The 23831-nt window shown below is 33.6% G+C and overlaps 1 protein-coding gene across 1 annotated transcript in view; it reads left to right on the top strand.

The window, feature by feature from the left end:
• LOC123672285 overlaps nucleotides 1–9300 on the top strand; it is a 29946-nt gene extending 20646 nt beyond the window's left edge. Inside the window, exons 8-13 of the mRNA XM_045606339.1 lie at nucleotides 157–299; nucleotides 2586–2763; nucleotides 5713–5874; nucleotides 6054–6278; nucleotides 7065–7377; nucleotides 8920–9300. Of these exons, the coding sequence (XP_045462295.1) occupies nucleotides 157–299; nucleotides 2586–2763; nucleotides 5713–5874; nucleotides 6054–6278; nucleotides 7065–7377; nucleotides 8920–9125 (1227 nt within the window). The 3' untranslated portion in view covers nucleotides 9126–9300. The remainder of the gene's footprint in view (nucleotides 1–156; nucleotides 300–2585; nucleotides 2764–5712; nucleotides 5875–6053; nucleotides 6279–7064; nucleotides 7378–8919) is intronic.
• Nucleotides 9301–23831: the final 14531 nt, after the last annotated feature.

The raw sequence follows: 23831 nt of genomic DNA, 5'->3' as shown, positions 1-23831 counted from the left end.
TGTTTTGCCGACCCATATTTTTCAATGAAAAAATCACTAAACGATTTTTAGTTATTTTGAAACTAAGGATGGGGGCTAACATAACATTAAACAAATAAAGAAATATGTTTTGGCGAAGAAATCAATTGCTCCAATTAACAACTGTTCATATTTCAGAGCGATTCCTCATCAAGAACGGAGTCAATCGAAATAGAGCAGCGTCCATCAATTTATGAAAGCCACCTACCACCTCTACCTAAAGGCAAATCGAAAAGTAAATTGCATAAACTAATGTCGAGGACTGGAGTGATAGATGAAAAGTAATTATTTATACAATTATCATTTGTTTGAATTTCTGTTTTTCTAGATTCCATTTAGTTTTGCCAGTTAGTTTCAAACTCCTTTCTGCAAGTTAAATATACTGCTCCACAAGAGTTAGGGGTATCGTATTCAATCGTTTTGAAAAGTATGTAATCTTCGAGAAATTCGCTGTAAAATCATTTAAAACTCAATAACAACTTGAATCGATCCAATAAAAATCAGTATGAGACATTTCGTCAATCTGGTCGCCTTTTTTTCTGAAGTTTGGTTCTTTGCATATGCTTCCTGAATGTTTTTATTTTAAAATGAAGTCAGTTTATCAACGGCTTCGATTTGAAACGAGTTTTCTGAAAATGCCAAGACCTAAATTATCAAACGCTGAGGCTAATAGGGCTATCGGAATGCTACAGGGTGGCCTACCTCAGGTTGTTGTAGTGGAAAGGCTCCAAGTCAGCCAAAGTGTGATATCTCGACTTTGGAATAGGTTCAGGGTGACAGGTTCCGTGTTGGAAAGACCAAGGCTTGGTGGGCGACGAAAAACAACACCTGCTCAGGATCGTTTCATCACCGTTTCGGCGAGAAGAAGCCTACATCTACGTGTAGAATGCTTCGGAATATTCTTCATAATGCAGATGGGGTCCAAGTTTCCATCGAAACCATCAGACGACGTTTGAGAGAGTTGAATCTAGGTTCTAGACGTCCATTAAGAGGAGTTACATTAACACGTGACCATAAGCGTCAAAGACTGGAATGGGCAAGGCAACATATCAATTGGAACGATCATTGGCGTAGTGTCCTTTTCACTGATGAATCCAGTTATGGACGATTTTCAGATTCTCGAAGAATAAGGGTATGGACAATCCCACGCATACTCCGTAATCGTCGCTATGTACAAGAAGTACATCCATTCCGAGGGGGTAGTGTTATGGTATGAGCCGGGATATGTTTCAACGGGCGCATTTGTCCTGGGAATATGACCGCCTTACAGTATAGGGAGCATGTCATTGACAATGTTGTACCAAATTTTCACGCTGCTATTGGTGAAACTTTTCAATTTCTAGACGATAACGCTAGACCGCACCGTGCAGCCATTGTTGAGAATGCGCGCGAGGAGCTTGGTATTCCACATTAACCAATACCTCCGCACTCATCAAGGCCCCTAAGGAGGTTGTCAGTTTTATTAACGTCATTGACGACCTCCTTGGGTTACCATGAATTAGTAGGTAGAGAACAGAATATCTACATGGTCGCAGTTCCCGGAAGGCTTCCGAGCCATAAGGACCCCGGTTCAAATAATAAAGTAATAATAATAGTAGTACAAACGATTGATGCCTTCTGTTTCAAGATATTCATTTACAGTTTCGGTGCGATGCGATCGGGCATTATCGTCCATTAATACGAATGGGTCATCAACAGCTGCTCGTCATAAATTCACGTGGGTAAACAGAACTTCCTGAGGTATCTAACACCAGTCATGGTTCCCTGAATATGGATAAGTTCTGTGCGGCCATTGGAGATAATCTCAGCCAAAAACCTAGCACATCCTCTGGCGAAGGAAGGCCCGTAACGAGCTAAGCTGTATCTATCTTGTATCAAACGAATCCCAAAATTATGTGGAATAGCACTTGGGTCCAATTTAGACGCCGAACTCTGTGTTCCGGTGGTAATTGGTGTTCTCTTAGTGGTCGACAATCCTGTCGCAAGTATTCGTCTCCGTAATGTAGAGAGAGATACTCTCCAAGATATGTCTCATATCTCTTTGGAGTGCTGGTAATGCTAACTCTGGACAGTAAGCTGGATATAATGGTTTTGTCGTTGATTATGACATGTCTTCCAACGCTCCTTGGTCAGAAAAAATTGGTTTGTATAGTGTATCCAAAGTCACTTGGAGGAGGCCAAAATATTTCAATTATACAGTCCAAGTTTCCAGAAATTCCTTTAGGGCCAGTGAATATACTGCCTTACAATACTTTCAAATAAACCCTGGTATTTAGCGGATCGCGGTATCCACTTCAAAGGGACATCTGGCCAAGCGTTTTGATTGACAAGTTCAAGTAACTTTGGATATACTATAATTGGAGATATCTTGTTCGAGATAGGCCCCTTTGTGAAACGTCAACTCTATTAGCCACAAACCTTTGGGGCCTTCATGCTGATCATGCTGAGATTTTTTATCTGCACAACAGATGGTTTCTCAGCGATCCCTGTCTTATACGCCTACACTTATCCTTGACGCAGCTCGTGAAGAGTCAATAAAGCAATTTCACTTATCCATTTTTTTACAGTCTTCTACCTCTGGGACTTAAGAGAGAAGCACATAAATTCAAACGAACACAGCAAAGTCAAACAAAGGCCGTGAAAGATAAGGCAAAGAAAAGTATTCCTCATAAAGCACTAACCGTACACGATGCTGCTCGTCTTGCTAATCTTCAATCGCTTGATGTTGGCCTATTGAACACACATGTAAGTTGTGATCATTGGAAGAGAGTTTTGTTAGTTGATATGAGAGTGATGTAGGTTCGTCGCTCTAGGGACAAGATGTTCCAGAAAGCTTGCTTTGAATTGGAAGTGAATTGAATGCTGATTGAATACTGAAAGTATATATGTGCATATGTATATGAAAATTTTCTACTGACTTGGCCTTGACAGGCCGATCAGTTCTATCGTTATAATACACAAAACTTTTGACCTTTTAACATTCGAAGCAAATCTATAATAAAAAATTATGTGGGAGTTCTGTGAGGACAGAGACTAAAATGTTATTTACTCATTTTGTGGTTTCCAAAGTGAATCTAAACGAAACACAGTTTCATATAGGATATCAATAACATTTTTATTTCAATATTGTTAGCGAATGCGAACGCTCAGGTTGTTGGTAGAGGGAAATTGACTGTATCTTTTATTTGAATTTAGTATGCGATGGTACCAGAGACCCTTACCTTTGATAAATGGCTGCTGAAACTTTAATTTATACGAATTACACAAATTTTTCTTGCAATAAAGCCAAAACTGGAACCACATCTCTTCCAATTCCATATACATTAATTTTAGGCAAAAAAAATCTGTAATCATTTGGTTACATCGAGGAGCATTGATAGTTTGAGTGACACCTTCTTCATTTTCAAAGAAGTCCAGACCAATTACTCCACCAGACCTAATTGCACATCATACAGAGAATATTTTGTGGCTGTAATAGTTTCTCAGCAGTTACATGAGGATTTACACTGCCCCATGACAATTCTGCTTGTTTTGTCGCTGAAGAAAATTCGATGCGAAAAATTGTCAGTCAAACGTTGTTGTTCAAGCAACTGATCGGCATATGTTTTACGTATTCCATGATCAGATGGCTTTAGTTATTATACCAACTGAACCTTATAAGGATGGAGATGCAAATCCAGATGTAAACAACGCCTTCGCGTACCATAAGAGAGACCCAAATGTTGTGCGCGCCGAGGCATGGATAAATTTGAATCTTCTTCAACACTTTCACTTACAGCAGCAATATTTAGATGTTGTATGGGCCTATGGGCCTTGGGACAAGAATGATAGATCCAGTCTCTTCCAAGACAGTGGTCTGACCAATTATACGCTTCGATGGACTATTATGTCAACAATTATCTGCCTGTAATGCACGAAACGTACTTACTACAAAAAAATTATTTTTGTAGTGATTTTTCATAATTTTCGCATGTTCTGCAGTAATAAACGATCCATATTGTTGAAGGGCTAACCTTCAACTACATAAACATATGACGCTTTGGATGACAGTTCTGTTTGAATCAGGGCTACAGCATGGGTAACTCAGTATCAGATAGAGAGAAAAGGAAATATATCTCACTTCCCCATTGACTCGATCATGACGTGACAAGTTGGCCAACAGGCAGATGGTAATAATTTGGATAACCCAGTTTAATGCCTATTGAATATCTACAATATGGAGGAATATTTTTTCTTCCACTTTTCGAGTTTTTCTTTCAGATTATTGTAGATTTTTTATCAGTTGTTAATACAGGCTGAAGGACTTCGGTCGATGACTTTTTGGGAAAATAAAATAAGGGGTTTTCTATTCCGTCATTTGTTCTTACTTTCTGATAAGTCTAAGCGAGTAGAGAACAAATAATTGAAATTTACATCATGTTTACCATATTTTTTACCACACTCTTATAATCCAAATTTATTATCATGCCTACTCAGCATAAACTCCTCGCCTCGTTGAAAAGCTGTATGTGGTACCTCACGAGGTTATAGTCTAAATGTTCGCCATTACTATATTTTTATATTAATATAGATAAACCCAGTCTGAATTGCAAAATTTAATAATAATATTAATATCCCTTTTTGCACCGAGAATTAAATGCATTACAAAAAAAAAAAAAAAAACTGAAATAATCATCATGAAAGATGCAAAAATGGCGGAGTCCAGATGAGCAACTCCAAGAGAAACTCCCTGATCTGCTCAACTATTTAATTTGATTTGAAAGATTTCATAAGTCTCTTCAGCTCTAAGAAATCCCGTAATATGAGAAGAATAATAAATATATGGCCTCTTTTGAGGCCAATGGTATTTGACAAAGAATGAAGGCTAGATTTAATGGTCCGAAAGTAAATGTGGTGGATACAAAAATCCTCCAAACATTCCAATCCAAGACCTTGCGAATGATAGCAAATGCTCCATGGTATGTATCCAACCAAACACTCCATACTGATTTGAAGATCCCTTATATTTATGAAATAACAAGACAACATTCCACAAAATACGAGACCCGCACCAATGATCACGAAAACTCACTAGTCAGCGAACTTTTCAATCTCACTCATACAAGAAGACTCAAAAGGATATGGCCAGAAGATCTTTGTGGATAGAACTCATTCTTCCATAACCGGATGGTTACTGTCTCATATCAAGACAACACAAAATATTTACTCATTACAATATTGAGTAGATTGTAAATTTGCAATAAATTAATAAAAAAAAAAATTATTTTCTACCCACTAAAAATGTGTAAAGAAGATGATTATTTGTCTAATCGATTCTTATGGTCGCTGGTCACTTGGGTCGTTGCAGGTACTTTTTCGTCGGTCTCGGGAACAGATGTGAAAATCTTTACTCTTCTCGTTATCGGTGCAAGTGTTGCACATATGTTGTAGTTGTAGTTTCTAGTAGACTTGTCTGAACTCAATTGAATTATTCGCCATGAAATGCCGAGTTTTATGGGCATTCAGGCTGTTTTCCATTCGACCGTTAGCAAAGCCTTTCTACGGATCCCTTAGGGGTGTGGCTCTGATAATGCTAAGTTTGTACACCGAATTCTTCAGTTCTCGGACTTAAAATATTTCCGAAGGAATCGATAGAGCTTCCTTAAGAAAAAAACTAATATGAAAATTCGAATTGATAACATTTCAATTTTTCAGTCATGTCCTTGCTTACCTGGATTTTGCACGTGCGAAGGACAGGGTCATTGGACAATCCGACAGTCCGAGATCGAAATGAAGCGAACTGGAAAACAAAAAAAATTGGAGCCAACCGAGAGCGAGCTCAGAGAAGCGGGCATTTACGTATGGAAGGGTTACGAAGTGAGAATATTTTTTTAAAATCTAATTACTGCTCACTAATGTTTACTCAACTACTCTCTAATATCTTCTTCATTATAGCTTGAGAATTCATGAATTTTAGAAGACTACCCTGTTTGCTATAGATCAATTCCACATGTTCGATCAAATCAAAAGTTGCCCTATATTTATAATGTTTTCAGTGCCCCTGTATTCACTCATATGAAGACTTACAAGTTTCTCCAGAAAGCAGCGTAGAATTTATGGTAGCAAGATCTCCCGCTAGAAAAAAAGTTGAGGAAGATTTCGTTTGCACCTGTACCAAAAGGTACGAGCAAACAGTTTTGATCGTTAAACCTGATGCCATGATATTCGAGGATGTGATAAGAAGGGCCATCCTTTATGTTGGCGGATTACAGATCGTGAATGTGAGTGAAGATCCTAGAAATATTGGGTTGTGTGAAAAGTAATTTAGTATTTTTCGCTTTATAAAAGCATTACAATCTAGTACCATAACGACCTTGTCGTAGAAGTCCTTCTCCCTATTATTGGCACCAATTTTCACAGGCCGCCTTGAGGCCAGATTTGTACCTTCAAGCGCGTTAGTCATAGACAGTAACAAGTGATAGTCACTTGGTGCCAGGTCCGGTCTATAGGAATGACGCATAAGAACTTCCCATTCCATCATTATAGCATAAGACAAGGGGCTTCTAGATACTCTGATTTTAGACAAAATAAACAAAACTATTTCAATGTTTTACATCCCGACTCTCTTAGTTGCTTCTAAGACAGAGACATAACAATTAGGAGGATATAAAGGTATCCTGAAGTTGTCAGCAAGGGTTTATTTTAAATTTGATACAATCGATGTTCGTGGTCTTAAAAATTTGAAGGATGCTATATTATCGTTGATTTGATTCTTCTCCACCAAAAAACTGGAAGGCTCTGTACCAGGGTAATATAGACACCTTGGCGCCTCAATGTTGTTATGAGAATTTCGGTATAGAATGTGGAGCGTGTTAATAGGATTGATAAGTATGACATAACCATTTTTAAACATATTCGCATCATCACCAGTGTGTAAAAAGCCTTCAGTTTTTGAGATTGAAGACGCAATAGAAATATTCCAAATTGTTTTCTATCTGATTGTGTTTTTAGGAATCACAATTTTGATTTTCCAACCATAATGATATAATACCTAACTTGGTTTTAAGGAAAGAAAAATTCGTTTGTCTCCAGAACAAGTTTCGGAAATTTATGAAGATAGATATTATGGAAGTCAATCCTATCCCCTGTTCGTGTTGAAAATGAGTCGTCATCCTATTTTGGTGTTATGCATTGCTGGCCTAAAATGTATAGATGTGGTCAAATCGATGATAGGAGAAGACAAACTTATTCCTGATTCCTGGTTCCTTCCTGAAAGCATAAAGAGGCGTATTGTTGCTACAGATGATTTAATAGATACCATTCAAGTGTCTGAAGATGCAGAACAGTTTGCGATGGAATGCAAATATTTCTTTCCACAAAGTAAGCATATAGATCTTATAGTTATGTAGGGTTTTTTATATCGTTGTCTAGGGGTTTTTATAAAAAGGCCGCCGGTACTTAACTATTGTTTATTTACACTATGTACAATTCAACGTCAATTGAATGTACAGCCACTGAACTTTCGTCTATCGAAGTTATTTTATTTCGTCTAATTTTTAATCGTCTGATTGTCTGATTATTCGACTAGATCCGTCTATATCTAACGTCGAATTATCTAACTAGCTGCGTCTAATATATTTTACGTCGAATCATATGCGTCTATCACGTCGAATTCTTACTATGTCCGTCTATTCTCTAACGTCGAATACCACCCTCGTTCGTATGTATCGTACTCCAGTCTCAGTCTTAAGTCTCAAGTACCTCTTTCCCTTATGTCTCCCTATATCGATAAATCTGCATGGTCCACAGTTTTAGGATCGATCGCGTAGTTTTCGTGTCGTCAAGTCAGTAGCGTATCATTTGTAGGGTTGGTTAAGAATTCGGATCCCACAGTTATGTGATGGTATATGGACCAATTTTAATTTGGAAAAGTGAAAATTTTGAAAGGACCAGGCACCTGACTGTATAAAAATGGCTATCGGTTAATTTCAAATGTAAGTATCTGTTTTTGTATGCCCGTAAGAAGAAAAGCTGTTGTTCAGAAGACTCTGGTCAACGTTGGTTCCCAAGTTATAAGGTGTTCAAAGTAGACAACGATAAAAGCTACAAACGTAATATTATCATAATTTTTTCACCCTGGAAAAATTTTCAATAGATCTAATCGAAGATCCAGTTGAAGGTTTTCACCGCACATGTGAAACTGGAGCCAGAATGTTCAAGATGTCGCCTCACTTAACACTTGGCAAGTTTTTTGAGTCGATAGCTATAATAAATGCAAAAAGGAACAAAGTTCGACCTATATAGAATTTGTAGCCGATGATACTTGGTGGATAGTGTGTCATTCAAAAATGCTTTTATTATGTTCTTTTGTCTTTGATATTTCAATGAAAATAGTGAAATAATAAACGAATAATAAAAATGAAACATTGTATGAGCAAAACAGATGAGCAAGTCATGTAACTCATAAGTAAAGACGATAAATAACCCTCACAAAATTAAAAAAATTTTGAAGAGCAATAAAGAATATCCGTTTTAATGGCAAATTAACTGAAAAACTATTCAAATATGTTCCCTGGTTCAAAAGTTCTGATAATATTACATCTGTAGCTTTTATTGGTTTGTCTATTTTGAACACCCTATAACTTGAAAACCATCTTTGACCAGACTCTTATTATCAGCTTTTCCTATAAAGGTCATAAAAGTCTACAAAAAACAATACTAACATTTCAAATTAAGAGGTAACCAACCATTTCTATACATTCAGGTGCCTGGTCCTCTGTAGTTTGAAAATACTATTAAATTACTGATTGAAATCGTTTGAGGGCACTACTATTTAATACATTTTTTTAATGCATTTCCCTGTCATTCTGCTGACCTAAATTGACTACTTACCTATAAAATGAATGAGTGATCTGTTTTCAGCAATGATAGAACCTATTCCTACTATCCAGAGCCGCGTCAATGACTTCTGTAAGACTTATCTCGACCCAACATTATCGAAGGGTCTAGCATCAGTTGCCAGAACGAAGCCTATTGATCCAATTATCTTCTTAGCAGAATGGCTATTGACTCACAATCCGTATCAACCGTGGTATAAGCCTAAGCAAATCAATATGGTTCCAATTTAGACCATATTTAGATAAGCCATAAGTAGATAGTAAGTTATATTTTGAAGATAGGTACATGAAAATGTTTTTGAGTACCTTATACACAATGTATACCTTTAGTTCATCGCTATATTGTTTACATACTATATTGGATATTGAAAATAAGTCTATTGTAATAATAAATAATTAGTTCATACAAATGGCTTTTTCATATCGAGTGTAACATTATATAGGGTTTTCCAATAGACGGTTTCATTTTGATATTGAAGAAAAAAAGTATATTTTGAGAGGAATCAAAGGATGCTTATTTCATTGTAAGGAGGAAGGCAGGCAATTAACCATTTCTTTTTATGAAAATTTCCATGACTAATTCGCACATTTGCGGCTATATGTCCTAGGTAACTTCTCGAATTTCATCATTTATATCTTGAATCGATTGTGCAACATTGACATAGACCGTATCCTTCACGTGATCCCAAAGAAGGTCCGAAAAAAATCACCATTTTGTCATTTTGAAGGTAATATCATTATGGCCAATATTGGCAAAAAATTGAGACAGTAGATTTTCACAAGACTCTGTTGAAGAGAATTTTTCACCAGTAAAATTGCTTGCCATGGACAGGAACAGATGGTAATCACTTGGTGCCAGGTCCGGACTATAAGGTGAATGCATGAGAACCTCCCAACCAAGCTCCAGAAGCTGGCGAGTCACTATTGTGGCCTGGCTTTGTCCTCATCGAACACAATTCCTCTCCTACCTAGTGGCCAAAGCTGGTCACTTCTGGGATATTGCTACCTTTATACGCTCCAATTATTGAGAATACAGTTCCGAGGGAAGCAGCTCATAGTAGATAATGTCAGTGGAGATGACGATATACCTATTAGTTTGATAAAATTTTGTATAAAAAATTTAGCAGAAGTACTATGCTACATAATAAATGATTCCCTCTCATATGGTATTTTTCCTAGTCAGTTGAAGATATCTGTAATTATACCAATTTATGAAAAAGGTGATCGCCAGTCTTTTGGAAACTACCGACCCATCAGTGTACCACCAAGTTTCTCAATTTTTTTTGAAATGGCAATGTGTAACCGTCTAGTTAACTTTCTATTGGAGAATAATATACTGAATGATAACCAACATGGATATATAAAAGGAAGATCTATAATGACACAGGCGCGGATCCAGGCGGGGGGGAACTGGGGGAACGTTCTCCCCCCCAAATGGCCCGGGGTACCTCTTAAATTTTGCCGGCCCTCTAGAATTTGACATACTAAGGCTCATATAATTACAAGATAAGCAAAAATTTCACCTTCAATACATTTTGTGAAAACCCATTTTTAAAAAAATGAAGTCCCAAAATGGCGGAAGTGTCTGGGGTCCACATTTTCACTACCCCCGCAAAAGTGGGTCCTGGATCCGCGCCTGTAATGACAGCTACTATTCAATTCACTGAAAATATAATAAAATCGTTCGAAAATAATGATATACTTCTAGGAATATTTTTAGATCTATCAAAAGCGTTTGACTGCCTCAATCGACCACTTTTGTTGGCAAAAATCAAAGCTTACGGAATAAGGGGAACTGCTATGAGATGGTTCGAATCATATCTGAATATCAGAAAGCAGAGGGTTAAAGTTATGAAAAACGGAAAAAGTACGAAATCAGACATAAAAATTAATTATACCGGTGTACCTCAAGGAAGCATATTGGGACCTATTTTGTTCATTCTGTTCACAAATGATATGGAACGAGCATTGATATCCGATTCGAGTCTTCTAACCAATGATGCAGATGATACAAATTTGTTGGTTGCTGGATCCACACCTACCCAAACTTAATAAATGAAGCCAGTAATTCGTATAATAAAATCGAAGACTGGATTGAAAGGAATGGTCTTCTTTTGAGTCAGAAGACAACTACCACTATTCTCTTTAGAACCAAACAACAAAGTATCACAACACCATCTCAAATACAATTGTCAAATTTGAGCATGAGACCTGAACATTGTACTAAATTTCTTGGTATGTAAATTGATGAACATCTGAACTAGAACAACCACATTATAAGTACAGGAAAAAAATTAAATTCAGTCAGCTATAGCATAAGAGTCATTAGTAAATATTTAATTGAAAATTGTTTAAAAATTTTTTATTTCACTAATTTTGAGAGTTTGTTGAGGTTTGGTTTGATTTTCTACGGATCGGATTCAGAGGTGTTGGAGATTTTCCGTATACAAGTCATAAGAACTATATTTGGACTCAAACACAGAGAATTGTGTAGAGGTATATTCAGGGAAAATCAGATTATGACAGTATTTGCATTGTATATATATATGAATGTTTAGTTTATTTATTCAAAAATAGAAATAAGTTTGTATACAATAGTTCCGTCCATGATTATAATACTACACCTACAACTGACAAAGGTGTAGTTGCATTAGTCAAAAATTCTGATTTATCGTGACCAGAACCTGTTGAAAACACCTGTTGATATTTGAAAGCAGCCGTTGAATAATATTAATATTTTATTGTTTTTATTTATTTCTGGAGCTCCCAGCAATATTGAGTCATAACTTTTATTTCGATGTCCAGAAATTCAAAACAGCTACAGTCCATTCAGGAATTATTGACATCGAAGTAGGCCATGAACGTCTAGTCGCGGCTTTATTTCTGGTTACAAAAATATCACTAAAAATTGCTATGGTTCATCATAGAAATACCAGTTTAAATTATTTTCATCATTTTTGTGTCCGAAAGATCCTGAATTTTCGAAATTACGATTATTACGAAGGGACATACAGTCATGATTTCATAAATTGAAATTCAGATTATATAACGTAAAAATATAGTGAAATGCTATCTCATTTCAAGGAAATTCAATGAAGAGATATCTATTCATTTAAGAGTCGCCCATGAAAGATCCCATTGAAGATCATTAAAATAGGCATATTCCTTTTCGCCAAAGGCTCTATAAAAATTGTTGCATTACTGATGGACACTGGATACCAACCTGCTTGCAAAATTCTTATTAAATCACTCTTATGGATCATTTTAACTGTGCTGTCTAAACTGGTGAAGAAAACAGAAAAAACTGGTTGATAAATTTAAATAGTGTAGCTTAGTGAATGGAAGAGCCGTATCATAATAAGACAGAAATAAAATTCAAAGAATCCATTTAGTATATGAAAAATTTTGACATCACAGTTGTACTGTAACTTTCAAAATTGGAACCAATTTATCAGCCGATGTGTAAATTACTTTCTAAAGTCACTATTTATTGAAACTGTTCATGACATGAATGATTGATTAAACTTGTATGAAAAATATAGGTAGGTACTATTTGTACTCGAGTTTTCTGTTTTTTATTGAAATGCTTGTATACTAGTTTCTATTAAATTACATAAATTATTTTGACCATAACAGCTTTAACTCACTCACTAAAAGCATTTTTGCATGAAATTATTTTTAATTTGTGACTTTTAAAATTTTATTGCATTCTATTATTATCTTCAAGGGGGTAAGAGATGAAGAAATTGTTGAAGTTACTCTTCTGAATATATTTTTCAATTAAATACTCAGTAAAAATTCTATAAAGCAATTGGAATTTATTAGATTTTTGGATTACTCATTGAAGAACAAAACACAGATATAAAAATACTTAATTTCAATATAGAATATAAATAAGCTATAGATGCAATGCCAAGAGTTTGTTTAGCAATCCAATCATAAAATAATTCTCTCTTCATAGATTTATATAATCCTCATGATCACCACTGTCAAAACAAAACATCCAGGTAAAAATCCAAATATCCAGCATTCAAAATAGTGCTCCTTCTACTTTTACCCTTGAATATACTTGAAAAACATTTTGTTTTCTTTCTAGAGTCCACTGTTGAATAATGCTGGCATTTTCAAATAACCAAGTTTCCTCCAGATAAATGAATTTCACATTTTGTTGCAAATATTCTCTGTATTCACCATAAAATCGTACTCTACCTACTTATTATATTTTTCTGTTTATCAATAAAAATTTTCCTTTTATTAACTGTTTTGAACTTGTAACCAATTACGTTTATGTAATGTTGTCTTTGATTGATTAAAATCCAGATGCTTTTTGGTCAAATTTCATCCAGGCTGATATATTGGTTGCTTTTGGCTCGGGTTTTGGTAACAATCAAATCATTCAATGATTCTTTGAAGGTGAAATCGTATTGCACAGGTTTTCTTCCACTAATAATCCAGGTTGTAATGACTTGCCTTCTTCTTTTTTCAAACAGTATTGAGAAATACTCAAATAAACTAATCAATGTGTGTTTGAAATTGATACAACTTTTAAGTTTCAAAATTTCTTCGATCAAAACCAATAACACAAACATACTGAAATCTAACCTCTTGTCAATGACATTTCCAATGCCAACCGAAATCTGCAATTCAAAATGTTACTGAATGAGCCAGCACTAAAAATTGCTATGGTTCATCATAGAAATAACCAGTTTAAATTATTTTCATCATTTTTGTATCCGAAAGATCTTGAATTTTCGAAATTACGAAGGGACGCATACAGTCATGATTTCATAAATTGAAATTCCGATTATATAACGTAAAAATATAGTGAAATGCTATCTCATTTCAAGGAAATCCAATCTTGAAAAACATTCTATTTTCTTTCTAGAGTCCACGTTGAATAATGCTGGCATTTTCAAATAACCCGGTTTCAGTAATTCTTTACTTTAACGCCCCCTCGTATTTTTCAGTTTTTTGTTAAACAATCAAATCATTCAATGATTCTTTGAAGGTGAAATCGTATTGTACAGGTTTTCTTCCACTAATAATCCAGGTTGTAATGACTTGCCTTTTTCTTTTTTCAAACAGTACTGTGAGAAATACTCAAATAAACTAATCAATGTGTGTGTTTAATTGATACAACTTTTAAGTTTCAAAATTTCTTCGATCAAAACCATTAACACAAACAAACTGAAATCTAACCTCCTGTCAATGACATTTCCAATGCCAACCCGAAATCTGCAATTCAAAATGTTACTGAATGAGCCAGTACCAACTTAATTTCGATTTTCCAAAGCCACCCGGGATGTCAATAATTCCTGAATGGACTGTACATAGGTATCGAAAATATTCGATATTCATTTTAGAATGTCAAATTCGATATTTTTTAATTTTTCGCATTATGATTTCGATCACAGAAAACCTATTATGCTCTAGTTCCATTAGTTGAACATCCTGATTTATCGTCACAATATTCAGTTAAATACGACATATTCAGTAGTTTGCTCCTATTTTTATGGAATACTTTCGTTATGAATTATAATATATATTATAATTTCAGTTTTGAAATTCTACATATCGATATTTATTTTGAAGTATCAAACTACTCAAACTGATTTCGTTCTTTAGTTGAACGTTTCGAAATTCAACCTAAACAATGTGAAAAGAGAATATGATTTTTATTTTAGTTCAATTATATCTGATTTATTTTATCACCCTGGTAAAGATAAATATTTTAAAAAAGGGTTAAACTGTCGTTTCTTATTTGTTGACAGATACATTCCAAGAATTATTTATCTGATAATACAGTAGATAGTTAAAATTTTTAGAATGGCCATCAACCTCATTAGGTAAGTCATTATAAATATGACAAATAAATATTTTAAATGTACCTACACACATTAAAAGTACCTAAGTCAAACTTTTGTTGGTTATCTGATGACGCCACGTTCATTAAACCATTATTTAACTTTCTAATAGATAACATAGGTATCCATAAGAATTTGTGAATAAACTAAATTAGGTCCTGATACCAGCAACTGAATTCTTATTGTTCAGAGGTCAGTGATAAATAAATACCACGAAAAAAAAAATTATAAAACAAATAAAAATTTTAAAAAAACTTCATGAAAAGCGTCTAACTTTTTCTGCTTTTCTGATCACGTTATGGTCATTAAAGCATTATTTAATTATTTACTGATAGATAGTTGAATAATTCTCATACTTTCTTCTTAAAGTTATTCAACTATCTGTTTGTAATTAAAAAATGGATTAATAATTTTTTATGCATGATGTTACCAGATAAGTCACTATTGTTTGATGACTTCTTAAAATTTTTTTAAAATGTTTATTTGTCAAGCTATCATGGCTCATGAAATGGCATTTAATAATAACTTACTAATAGATGGCTGTAATTCGCTGTTTGAAAGGTACAATATGGTTATCGTTCATTTCATACACATATATTGAACAAAAATTTCTTTATAAAAATGCAACATTCAGAAACTGAAGATAACATTCGATTATATTGTTTCAAGAATAATTAAAGAAAAAAATTATTTAAAAGCATTACCTTTCTGTACTGTCGTTGTACAACTTTTCGAAACTGAACTCATATAAATGATCCAAAGACATCTTTTTAGCTTTAAAATTATCTGTTCTGTACTTCACCCCTGTTAAACTGATACTAAGCTAGTAAGCGTACGAACACACTTAAGTACTCAAATACGTCAGGCGCGGATCCAGGACCCACTTTTGGGGGGGGGGAAAATTCTAGATTCTTCCGCCATTTTGGGACGTCATTTTTTTTTGCCGTTCATTAATATGGGTTTTCACAAAATGCATTGAAGGTGGAATGAATAGAATAAAAAATGTCCCCATTCATTTACTTGTATTTTCACATTATATAAAGTAACAAAGTGTATTAATTTTTTGATATTTTCCATGTCACTTGTGTTCAGTAGGTTATGTCATTTAATCATAGAAAGATACAAGCTTTCACTTCAAAATGGACCACTTTTTACTTCAAAATGACACTAGGTTCATTCAGCATGAAAGAAACCGAATGGATTGAATAAAACTCCAAATCAGCTTTTATACAGGGTGTTCCTAAATTGAAGGATGGGCACCCAAACTCTTTGTTTTCCATATACAGGGTGTAGAAGTTTGATTTTTTCAAGTTTTTTCTCATAGCACCTGTCCTTTACAAGATATTGACCTTGAATTTGGCATGGATATTCTAATTTAAAGTTTTCATTATGTAATAAAAGTAAAAATTTCAAACTAATCTCTAGTACCTAATACTCAGAAAAATCCAAATTATAACGAAGATCTAGTTAGTAAGGTATGATATAGCTATGAATAAATTTATTATAAGTGGCACTCGCCTTTCAGGCTCGTACCACAAACTTCCACACTCGCGAGAAATGTTGGACTTTCCCCACTTGTTGCACAATATACTAATCTATCATAGAGGAGAATAATAAGATTCAGATGACGAGATTCAGTTGAAAACGACATATTTAGTAGTTTGCTCCCATTTTTATCGAGTATTTTCGTTAAGCAGAATTTCGATTTTGAAATTCTACATATCGATATTTATTTTAGAGCATCAAATTCGATATTTTTTTAATATTTCGCATCATGAATTCGACCACACGAAACATATTATGATCTAGTTGCATTAGTCGAAAATTCTGATTTATCGTGACCAGAACCTGTTGAAAACACCTGTTGATATTTGAAAGCAGCCGTTGAATAATATTAATATTTTATTGTTTTTATTTATTTCTGGAGCTCTCAGCAATATTGAGTCATAACTTTTATTTCGATGTCCAGAAACTCAAAACAGCTACATAGGTATCGAAAATATTCGATATTTATTTTAGAATGTCAAATTCGATATTTTTTAATTTTTCGCATTATGATTTCGATCACAGAAAACCTATTATGCTCTAGTTCCATTAGTTGAAAATCCTGATTTATCGTCACAATATTCAGTTAAATACGACATATTCAGTTGTTTGCTCCTATTTTTATGGAATACTTTCGTTATCAATTATAATATATATTATAATTTCAGTTTTGAAATTCTACATATCGATATTTATTTTAAAGTATCAAACTACTCAAACTGATTTCGTTCTTTAGTTGAACGTTTCGAAATTCAACCTAAACAATGTGAAAAGAGAATATGATTTTTATTTTAGTTCAATTATATCTGATTTATTTTATCACCCTGGTAAAAATAAATATTTTAAAAAAGGGTTAAACTGTCTTTTCTTATTTGTTGACAGATACATTCCAAGAATTATTCATCTGATAATACATTAGATAGTTAAAATTTTTAGAATGGCCGTCAACCTCATTAGGTAAGTCATTATAAGTATGACAAATAAATATTTTAAATGTACCTACACTCATTAAGAGTACCTAAGTCAAACTTTTGTTGGTTATCTGATGACGCCACGTTCATTAAACCATTATTTAACTTTCTAATAGATAACATAGGTATCCATAAGAATTTGTGAATAAACTAAATTAGGTCCTGATACCAGCAACTAAATTCTTATTGTTCAGAGGTCAGTGATAAATAAATAACACAAAAAAAAAATTATAAAACAAATAAACATTTTAAAAAAACTTCAAGAAAAGCGTCTAACTTTTTCTGCTTATCTGATCACGTTATGGTCATTAAAGCATTATTTAATTATTTACTGATAGATAGTTGAATAATTCTCATACTTTCTTCTTAAAGTTATTCAACTATCTGTTTGTAATTAAAAAAATGGATTAATAATTTTTTATGCATGATGTTATCAGATAAGTCACTATTGTTTGATGACTTCTTACAAGTTTTTAAAAATGTTTATTTGTCAAGCTATTATGGCTCATGAAATGGCATTTAATAATTACTTACTAATAGATGGCTGTAATTCGCTGTTTGAAAGGTACAATATGGTTATTTTCATTTCAAACACATATATGTATATCTAAATACATATTAGACATTCGAATAAAATTTTTTCCTTTTCAAATTACTCGATTGATCCTAGATAAATTTTTCCGATGAAAAGCTACAATGAGTTGTATTATTTACTTCTTGTCACAAATTTCATAGTTTTTATATTTCTCCTCAATGAAAAAGGTCACAGACATAGACAAGATAATTGCCTCGAGTCTGAATGAAAAAAACCAACAATAAAACAATCATTTATCTTTTCAGAGGCAATTACGAATTTCTTGTATAAACGACCTCAAACTGTCTTTGGATTATTGTTGGATTTCGTGTTTAAACACCTAATCTTGCGTGCTTCAGGTAATTATCAAAAACTGACTGCACATATTTCAACCATCTCCAATCAAATAGACCGATAGTAGGAGAAGCTCACACGCGAATCAGCTCAAAAAAAACAGTAGGAGTGGCTTTTATCTGTGACTTCAAAGCTGTGAAATTTTTTGATTTACTTCTCGGAAAATAATTTTTTCATTTTGTTATATTTTATCCTAATTCTAAATAAAACTGTGGATTGGCTTGGTTTCTACTTGTTCGAAATTCATTTCAAATCGAAAATTAAATAACAGTCATTATCTTTCATCTTTTTTTTTCCGTATTCCTGGTACTGTATGCATAATGGAAACAGTTTTGGAGGAAGCTAACCTTATGGTCATCAATATACATACCGGGTGTAATAGGATCATGGTACACACCCCTTATCCCCCTTAAATTTGAAGGTTATAGTTTGAAATTTAGGATAATAATAATAATAATAATACGTATTTATTTCCAGAATTGTATGTACATTACAAAATGAAAACAAGTCACAAATTCCTTACAAAAAAATAAATCAATGAACTAATATATCTATGATATTTGTACATGACAAAAGTCTATAAATTCATTTAAAGAATATGGTTCACATTTAATTAACAGTTCGAATAATTGTCTTTTGAAGAGTTTAATTTCTTTAATGGATCTTATTTTTCTAGGTAAATGATTGAACAGTTTCATACTCATTTAGTATTTATTACGCTCTGTACTCGTTAGTCTGTGAATAGGTAATAGATATTCAATCATTCTCCTGGTAGGATCCACATTTTTACAATCCTGAAAATAGGAATTGTTCTCAAACAAAAATAACAAGAGTTTATAGATATATAAACCAGGGGAAATTTAATGAAGGAAACATCACTCTTAAATTAAATTTCCCTGTTGGTTTCTTCTTCATTTTCCTCTTCACTTTCAACACTTTCTTCATCTTCTTCATATTCTTCATCACTGTCCATCTTGTCGAAACGATGTATATTGACATTCTGCCAATTTGTATCGAAGATAGTGAAGGTACCTTCGAAAATTAACGTTGTCCTACACATCGGACAACATTTGGAAGAACTGGAGCACCACCTGTCGATGCATTCTTTGTGAAAACAATGCCTGCAATCGGTTAGGTACAGTTCTCCAGTCAACCTACTCAGACATACGCTGCAGTCTTCCTCAAAAGTTATACCCCTAGGAAAAAAAAAGTACATATTAATTCGCTGTTTGATAGGTACAATATGGTTATCGTTCATTTCATACACATATATTGAACAAAAATTTCTTTATAAAAATGCAACATTCAGAAACTGAAGATAACATTCGATTATATTGTTTCAAAAATAATTAAAGAAAAAAATGATGTAAAAGCATTACCTTTCTGTACAGTCGTTGTACAACTTTTCGAAACTGAACTCATATAAATGATCCAAAGACATCTTTTTAGCTTTAAAATTATCTGTTCTGTACTTCACCACTGTTAAACTGATACTAAGCTAGTAAGCGTACCAACACACTTAAGTACTCAAATACGTCATGCGCGGATCCAGGACCCACTTTTGGGGGGGGGAAAATTCTAGATTCTTCCGCCATTTTGGGACGTCATTTTTTTTTGCCGTTCATTAATATGGGTTTTCACAAAATGCATTGAAGTTGGAATGAATAGAATAAAAAATGTCCCCATTCATTTACTTGTATTTTCACATTATAAGAAGTAACAAAGTGTATTAATTTTTTGATATTTTCCATTTCACTTGTGTTCAGTAGGTTATGTCATTTAATCATGGAAAGATACAAGCTTTCACTTCAAAATGGACCACTTTTTACTTCAAAATGACACTAGGTTCATTCAGCATGAAAGAAACCGAATGGATTGAATAAAACTCCAAATCAGCTTTTATACAGGGTGTTCCTAAATTGAAGGATGGGCACCCAAACTCTTTGTTTTCCATATACAGGGTGTTGAAGTTTGATTTTTTCAAGTTTTTTCTCATAGCACCTGTCCTTTACAAGATATTGACCTTGAATTTGGCATGGATATTCTAATTTAAAGTTTTCATTATGTAATGAAAGTAAAAATTTCAAACTATTCTCTAGTACCTAATACTCAGAAAAATCCAAATAATAACGAAGATCTAGTTAGTAAGGTATGATATAGCTATGAATAAATTTATTATAAGTGGCACTCGCCTTTCAGGCTCGTACCACAAACTTCCACACTCGCGAGAAATGTTGGACTTTCCCCACTTGTTGCACAATATACTAATCTATCATAGAGGAGAATAATAAGATTCAGATGACGAGATTCAGTTGAAAACGACATATTTAGTAGTTTGCTCCCATTTTTATCGAGTATTTTCGTTAAGCAGAATTTCAATTTTGAAATTCTACATATCGATATTTATTTTAGAGCATCAAATTCGATATTTTTTTAATATTTCGCATCATGAATTCGACCACACGAAACATATTATGATCTAGTTGCATTAGTCAAAAATTCTGATTTATCGTGACCAGAACCTGTTGAAACCACCTGTTGATATTTGAAAGCAGCCGTTGAATAATATTAATATTTTATTGTTTTCATTTATTTCTGGAGCTCTCAGCAATATTGAGTCATAACTTTTATATCGATGTCCAGAAATTCAAAACAGCTACATAGGTATCGAAAATATTCGATATTTATTTTAGAATGTCAAATTCGATATTTTTTAATTTTTCGCATTATGATTTCGATCACAGAAAACCTATTATGCTCTAGTTCCATTAGTTGAAAATCCTGATTTATCGTCACAGTATTCAGTTAAATACGACATATTCAGTAGTTTGCTCCTATTATTATGGAATACTTTCGTTATTAATTATAATATATATTATAATTTCAGTTTTGAAATTCTACATATCGATATTTATTTTGAAGTATCAAACTACTCAAACTGATTTCGTTCTTTAGTTGAACGTTTCGAAATTCAACCTAAACAATGTGAAAAGAGAATATGATTTTTATTTTCGTTCAATTATATCTGATTTATTTTATCACTCTGGTAAAAATAAATATTTTAAAAAAGGGTTAAACTGTCGTTTCTTATTTGTTGTGCAACGATTTTGCACGCTTCATTCCATGTTACGCTACTGGAATTTTTGAAGACGCGGTAATTTGTCAATTAATCGTTTCATATCGTGTACTTTCGGTCGGAACGCAGATGCGCGTTTCTGGAGAGAATTTTCTGAAAGATTTTCAATGATGATTGAGACTCCAGCAAGAATAAGTACCTCAGATTTAGATTTCAGTCATTATTAATTTAATTTGAGACTCGGAATCTTATTTATCGGCGAGAATTGTGTCGGGATTCTCGGTAAGTGTTAACATGAATATTAGTATTCAACAAGTAATAATCTCACCAGAATGAATCAATTTAATTTGAAACAGTAGTTTTTTTTTAGAGTCATCCATCTTGTCGAAACGTATTTCAGGTTTGGTAGAATTCTTTTTGTGTCAAATAATGTCAGCAAAACTCCTTCTCAGGTTTATTTGATAATAAATGTAATGATTTCTTTGTAATTTCTTGGTTAGAAATCCGAGAAGGAGTTGTAAATTCAGTTAACATATTCTGATATCATTTTTGTTCATTTTCTCAAAGCACCTCCCGTGGGATTAGAACGAAGAAAACCTCCCGTGGGATTGGAACGAAGAAACCTCCCGTGAGATTAGAACGAAGAAACCTCCCGTGGGATTAGAACAAAGAAAACCTTTCTTGGGATTGATAGATATCAAGAACTACTTCCTTGAGATACAGAATTTCGAATAGTACGTATGTTAGACCACTTTAGTTCCTGAATCTGAGAGAATACCTGCGAAATACCTGGCATTATCACAACAACTTCGTTGAATGGGGATTGGAGTACTATAGCTTCCTGATAGGAATTGGTGTTCAGAAGGCTGAAGATAGTTTACAGAAGTGGTTCCATTCTAGTAGCAGAGTGGCTCATTTAAAATCGTTTTAAGTTAAGTTTCTATTTTATTATTTGTTTGGAGTGAAAAGGATCGATCATTGTATATTTTAATTTTATTAAATTTGTAAAAACCTGGGTAGGAGTTTTGTTGCCAAATAAGCCAAACCACCCCTAGAAATTAGTCCTCAGAGTCTCATGGGCAATTGTAACGTTACAGTTGACAGATACATTCCAAGAATTATTTATCTGATAATACATTAGATAGTTAAAATTTTTAGAATGGCCATCAACCTCATTAGGTAAGTCATTATAAATATGACAAATAAATATTTTAAATATTTATTCAGCACCGAACGTGAGCGAGGCTACGGGAAGATTTATCGAAACGTTTACATACTTGACAGACAAAAACTCAAGACGAATAATCAAAAAAAATATTAAACGAAAAGAATGGATAACTGAAGGCATAATAAAATCAATTAACGAGAAAAATAGTATGTATAAAAAAATCAAATCGGAAAAATGTATGGACGAGAATCTCAATGAGAATTATAAGAGATATAAAAAACATTTAGAAAAATTAATTAAAATCGCTAAAATAAATTATTATGAAAACGAAATACAAAAACATAAAAATGACCCCCAATAGTTGTGGAGGGTCATAACAGATAAAAAACTCAATCAGCAACAGATTTCCTCAATTATGCAAGATAATATTACATTAACGGAAAGAACTAAAATAGCGGAAACTTTTAACGCGTATTTTTCTAGCATAGGCACACAACTGGCAAATAAAATAAAAAAGAAAAAAACAAAATTTAATAATTCAGAATCACCTAACCAACTCAAGTTAAATTTTGATCCTTGTGATGAGCAAGAGATATTGAAAGTAATAGAGTCACTAAAAGCGAATAAATCTCCAGGTATTTATGGTATCCAAGTGACACTACTTAAGAGAATTGCCAAAAGTATAGTCGCTCCCCTTAGGTTTCTAGTGAATTTCTCTATGCAGACGGGTATGTTTCCGGTTTCTTTAAAAACAACACTTATAAAACCAATACACAAAGCAGGAGATAAATCGTCCGTAAATAATTATCGCCCAATATCACTAGTATCAAATATCTCAAAAATATTTGAAAGAATAATACATAATAGAGTCACGAAGTTTCTGGAAGGGTGCAAAATTTTGAGTGAGAGGCAGTTCGGTTTTAGGGTCGGGAAATCCACACAGGATGCTATAGCGGCACTAACAGGTGAAATATATAGATGTCTGGATATGTCGAGACCATGTCTGGGTGTGTTCGTGGATTTAGCCAAAGCCTTCGACACGGTCAGTCATGACGGATTGCTTGACACTCTGAGTGCATGGGTGTCGAGGGTAGTCCACTCAACTGGTTTAGAAGCTATCTGATAGGTAGAAAGCAATGCGTCCAAGTTGGAGAATCGATAAGCTCACTATCAGACATACATTATGGAGTGCCTCAGGGAACAATATTGGGCCCTGTTCTTTTTAATATTTACATTAACTCGATGTTTTCATTGCGCACCAGGGGGAAACTATTTGCATTTGCGGACGATACTGCAGTATTTTATGAGGGAGATAGCTGGGAACAACTAAAGAGTATGGTAGAAATGGACTTCAAGGACATAATTCAGTTTCTTAATTATAAGGT

This window comes from Harmonia axyridis, chromosome 2 (assembly GCF_914767665.1).
Source record: "Harmonia axyridis chromosome 2, icHarAxyr1.1, whole genome shotgun sequence".
Taxonomy (NCBI): Eukaryota; Metazoa; Arthropoda; class Insecta; order Coleoptera; family Coccinellidae; genus Harmonia; species Harmonia axyridis.
The sequence above is the reverse complement of the archived record's forward strand: the minus strand, read 5'-3'. Positions and strand labels throughout refer to the sequence as shown.